The 5,000-nt window shown below is 56.6% G+C and overlaps 1 protein-coding gene across 1 annotated transcript in view; it reads left to right on the forward strand.

Moving 5' to 3' along the window:
- The window catches only part of LOC143301974 (stromelysin-2-like), a 62,351-nt gene that overhangs the window by 13,988 nt on the left and 43,363 nt on the right, over nt 1-5,000 (forward strand). Inside the window, exon 2 of the mRNA XM_076616456.1 lies at nt 4,050-4,950. Coding sequence (XP_076472571.1) covers nt 4,588-4,950 — 363 coding nt within the window. The 5' untranslated portion in view covers nt 4,050-4,587. The remainder of the gene's footprint in view (nt 1-4,049; nt 4,951-5,000) is intronic.

The raw sequence follows: 5,000 nt of genomic DNA on the forward strand, positions 1-5,000 counted from the left end.
TTATTTGTTCTTTTCTTTCCGCCTTTCTTTCTTTCTTTTCTTCATCTTTTCTCTCTTCCCCTTTCTGTCTCTCACCCCCCACCCCCACCTCTTGAACCTTCGTTCCCCTCCTCCCCCCCCCCCGTCCCCCCCTAACACATACACAGTCATTCCCATCCCACCCCCTCCCCCACCTCTTGAACCCTCGTTCCCCTCCTCTCCCCCCCCCCCACCCCCCTAACACATACACAGTCATTCCCATGCCACCCCCTCCCCCACCTCTTGAACCCTCGTTCCCCTCCTCTCCCCCCCCCGTCCCCCTAACACATACACAGTCATTCCCATCCCACCCCCTCCCCCACCTCTTGAACCCTCGTTCCCCTCCTCTCCCCCCCCCCCCGCCCCCCTAACACATACACAGTCATTCCCATCCCACCCCCTCCCCCAACTCTTGAACCCTCGTTCCCCTCCTCTCCCCCCCCACCCCCCCTAACACATACACAGTCATTCCCATCCCACCCCCTCCCCCACCTCTTGAACCCTCGTTCCCCTCCTCTCCCCCCCCCCGCCCCCCTAACACATACACAGTCATTCCCATCCCACCCCTTCCCCCACCTCTTGAACCCTCGTTCCCCTCCTCTCCCCCCCCCGTCCCCCCTAACACATACACAGTCATTCCCATCCCACCCCCTCCCCCACCTCTTGAACCCTCGTTCCCCTCCTCTCCCCCCCCCACCCCCCTAACACATACACAGTCATTCCCATCCCACCCCCTCCCCCACCTCTTGAACCCTCGTTCCCCTCCTCTCCCCCCCGCCCCCCGCCCCCCTAACACATACACAGTCATTCCCATCCCACCCCCTCCCCCACCTCTTGAACCCTCGTTCCCCTCCTCTCCCCCCCGACCCCCCTAACACATACACAGTCATTCCCATCCCACCCCCTCCCCCACCTCTTGAACCCTCGTTCCCCTCCTCTCCCCCCCGCCCCCCCCCTAACACATACACAGTCATTCCCATCCCACCCCCTCCCCCACCTCTTGAACCCTCGTTCCCCTCCTCTCCCCCCCGCACCCCCCCTAACACATACACAGTCATTCCCATCCCACCCCCTCCCCCACCTCTTGAACCCTCGTTCCCCTCCTCTCCCCCCCGCACCCCCCCTAACACATACACAGTCATTCCCATCCCACCCCCTCCCCCACCTCTTGAACCCTCGTTCCCCTCCTCTCCCCCCCGTCCCCCCCCCTAACACATACACAGTCATTCCCATCCCACCCCCTCCCCCACCTCTTGAACCCTCGTTCCCCTCCTCTCCCCCCCGCCCCCCCCTAACACATACACAGTCATTCCCATCCCATCCCCTCCCCCACCTCTTGAACCCTCGTTCCCCTCCTCTCCCCCCCCCCCACCCCCCTAACACATACACAGTCATTCCCATCCCACCCCCTCCCCCACCTCTTGAACCCTCGTTCCCCTCCTCTCCCCCCCCCGCCCCCCTAACACATACACAGTCATTCCCATCCCACCCCCTCCCCCACCTCTTGAACCCTCGTTCCCCTCCTCTCCCCCCCCCACCCCCCTAACACATACACAGTCATTCCCATCCCACCCCCTCCCCCACCTCTTGAACCCTCGTTCCCCTCCTCTCCCCCCCCCCCGCCCCCCTAACACATACACAGTCATTCCCATCCCACCCCCTCCCCCACCTCTTGAACCCTCGTTCCCCTCCTCTCCCCCCCCCCCCCGCCCCCCTAACACATACACAGTCATTCCCATCCCACCCCCTCCCCCACCTCTTGAACCCTCGTTCCCCTCCTCTCCCCCCCCCCGCCCCCCTAACACATACACAGTCATTCCCATCCCACCCCCTCCCCCACCTCTTGAACCCTCGTTCCCCTCCTCTCCCCCCCCCCGCCCCCCTAACACATACACAGTCATTCCCATCCCACCCCCTCCCCCACCTCTTGAACCCTCGTTCCCCTCCTCTCCCCCCCCCCGCCCCCCCTAACACATACACAGTCATTCCCATCCCACCCCCTCCCCCACCTCTTGAACCCTCGTTCCCCTCCTCTCCCCCCCCCGCCCCCCTAACACATACACAGTCATTCCCATCCCACCCCCTCCCCCACCTCTTGAACCCTCGTTCCCCTCCTCTCCCCCCCCCCGCCCCCCTAACACATACACAGTCATTCCCATCCCACCCCCTCCCCCACCTCTTGAACCCTCGTTCCCCTCCTCTCCCCCCCCCCGCCCCCCCTAACACATACACAGTCATTCCCATCCCACCCCCTCCCCCACCTCTTGAACCCTCGTTCCCCTCCTCTCCCCCCCCCCCGCCCCCCTAACACATACACAGTCATTCCCATCCCACCCCCTCCCCCACCTCTTGAACCCTCGTTCCCCTCCTCTCCCCCCCCCCGCCCCCCTAACACATACACAGTCATTCCCATCCCACCCCCTCCCCCACCTCTTGAACCCTCGTTCCCCTCCTCTCCCCCCCCACCCCCCCTAACACATACACAGTCATTCCCATCCCACCCCCTCCCCCACCTCTTGAACCCCGTTCCCCTCCTCACCCAACCCCCCCCCCCCCGCCCCCCTAACACATACAACTGTCATTCCCCATCCCACCCCCTCCCCCTCCCTTTACCCCACGATCCCCTCCTCCACCCCCCTTCCCCCGCACCCCAATACACATACTAAAGTCTTCCACACCACACCCCACACCACCTCTTGAACCCTCGTCACCTCCTCCCCCACCCCCGCCGCAACACATACACACATCCCATCCCACCCCCCGCCCTACCACCCACTACCCACACACAGAACACACACATCACAGAGCAACACACACACACACAAAGGCACGCACACACACACACACACATACATACACACACAGAGGCACACACACACATACATACACACACACACACACACAAAGGCACGCGCACACACACACACTGAGGCACACACACACACACACACACACACACACACACACACAAAGGTACGCGCACACACACACACTGAGGCACACACACACACACACACACACACACACAGAATCACGCACGCACTCACACACACACACACACACACACACAGAGGCACACACACACACACACACACACACACAAAGGCACGCGCACACACACACACTGAGGCACACACACACACACACACACACACACACACACACACACACAAAGGTACGCGCACACACACACACTGAGGCACACACACACACACACACACACACACACACACACACACACACAGAGGCACGCACACACACACACACACACATACATACACACACAGAGGCACACACACACATACATACACACACACACACACACACAAAGGCACGCGCACACACACACACTGAGGCACATACACACACACACACACACACACACACACACACACACACACACACTGAGGCACGCACACACACACGCGCGCGCGCGTACACACACACACACACACACACACACACAGAGGCACACACACACACACACACACACACACACACACACACACACCAAAACCTGTGGTCAGTCTAAGTCTTTTGATGTTTCTCATGGCTAAGTGTTTCTTCTTCTTCTTCTTCTTGAGCTGCAATTCCCCCCGTTCACTCGTTTGTACACGAGTGGACTTTTACGTGTATGACCATTTTTATCCTGCCATGTTGGCATCCATGCTCCGTTTTCGGGTGAGTGCATGCTGAGTACGTCGGATTACAGGATATCTAATGTGTGTATTTGATCTTCTCCCTCCGTATACACACGAAGGAGGTTCAGGCACTAGCAGGTCTGCACATATGTTGCACATGTGTGTGTGTGTGTGTGTGTGTGTGTGTGTGTGTGTGTGTGTGTGTGTGTGTGTGTGTGTGTGTGTGTGTGTGTGTGTGTGTGTGTGTGTGTGTGTGTGTGTGTGTGTGATTGAACCCATGTGTGTGTGTGTGTGACTGGAGCGCTGGATGTAAGCGAAAGTCAGGGATCTGCCTTTTATTTCTTAAAAAACAACAACAACAAAACAACCAATTGGCATTTCTGTCTACAGGCTACTCGAAAACAGGCTGGCCGACAGTTCAAGAGAGCCTGGGGATTCTCACTGCTGACGACTGGGGCTGCCTCAGTAACTGACTCAAAAATTCTGGAATTTTACCCATCTGCTCACAGACCGTGAAGGTTCGCAAACACAACAACACAATGTGACGTTTATCAACGATTAACAAGTCTGGAAACTGACTGATTCAAAAACGACAGTCTTTTTCTGATTTATTTGTTCTCTTTGAAGTCACCATGACGAGAAGGAACTTTGGCAATGAGGGTGTGAAACGTTGACAAAGTTATACCAAGCTGTTTTGTGGTATGATAAATGGACTGCTAAAAAGAATTGAAAATTGTCTGTCTGTATTCTACTACTACTACAACTCCTGTTCCTGCCGCTCTTGCTTAAATGAACCATCAAATAAAAAACCCCAAAAAACCAAAACAACAACAACAACAACAAAACCTAACTCGTAACTTCAACCAACAATGAAACCATAACAAAACCTAATTTGTCATTTCAAACTTTGAGAAAATCGCCACACACGATGGGCTCGGGCTGTTTGATCAACGCTCACAGACAGAAACACGAACCTCCGAAAACGCACGGTGCTGAAGGAATTATTGCTCCAAACTCGACGACTGCAGAAAATCCTGCTGGAAAATCTCCACAACTTGGAATCAAAGATGAGCAGCATTTACAAACTCGCGAGTTTACGTACTGGATGTTAAAAAGGATGCGAGGAGTGTCTGTTTCCAGTCGGAAAAGCGTGTGTTCACCTCCTTGCTGCTGGCCATTGTGGATGATCGCTGTCGTCTGCTTCTCCCTGTCGGCCATCTTGGCGGAAGCGAGTCGTCCGCCTCGCCCCCACCCGGTGAAAATCGTCACTAACAAGGGGATTAACCCAGACGTGAGTTGCATTTTGGTTTTCTTTATTGTTGTTATGATGGTTATCTTCTT

The sequence above is a fragment of the Babylonia areolata genome, chromosome 28, assembly GCF_041734735.1.
Source record: "Babylonia areolata isolate BAREFJ2019XMU chromosome 28, ASM4173473v1, whole genome shotgun sequence".
Lineage (NCBI taxonomy): Eukaryota > Metazoa > Mollusca > Gastropoda > Neogastropoda > Buccinidae > Babylonia > Babylonia areolata.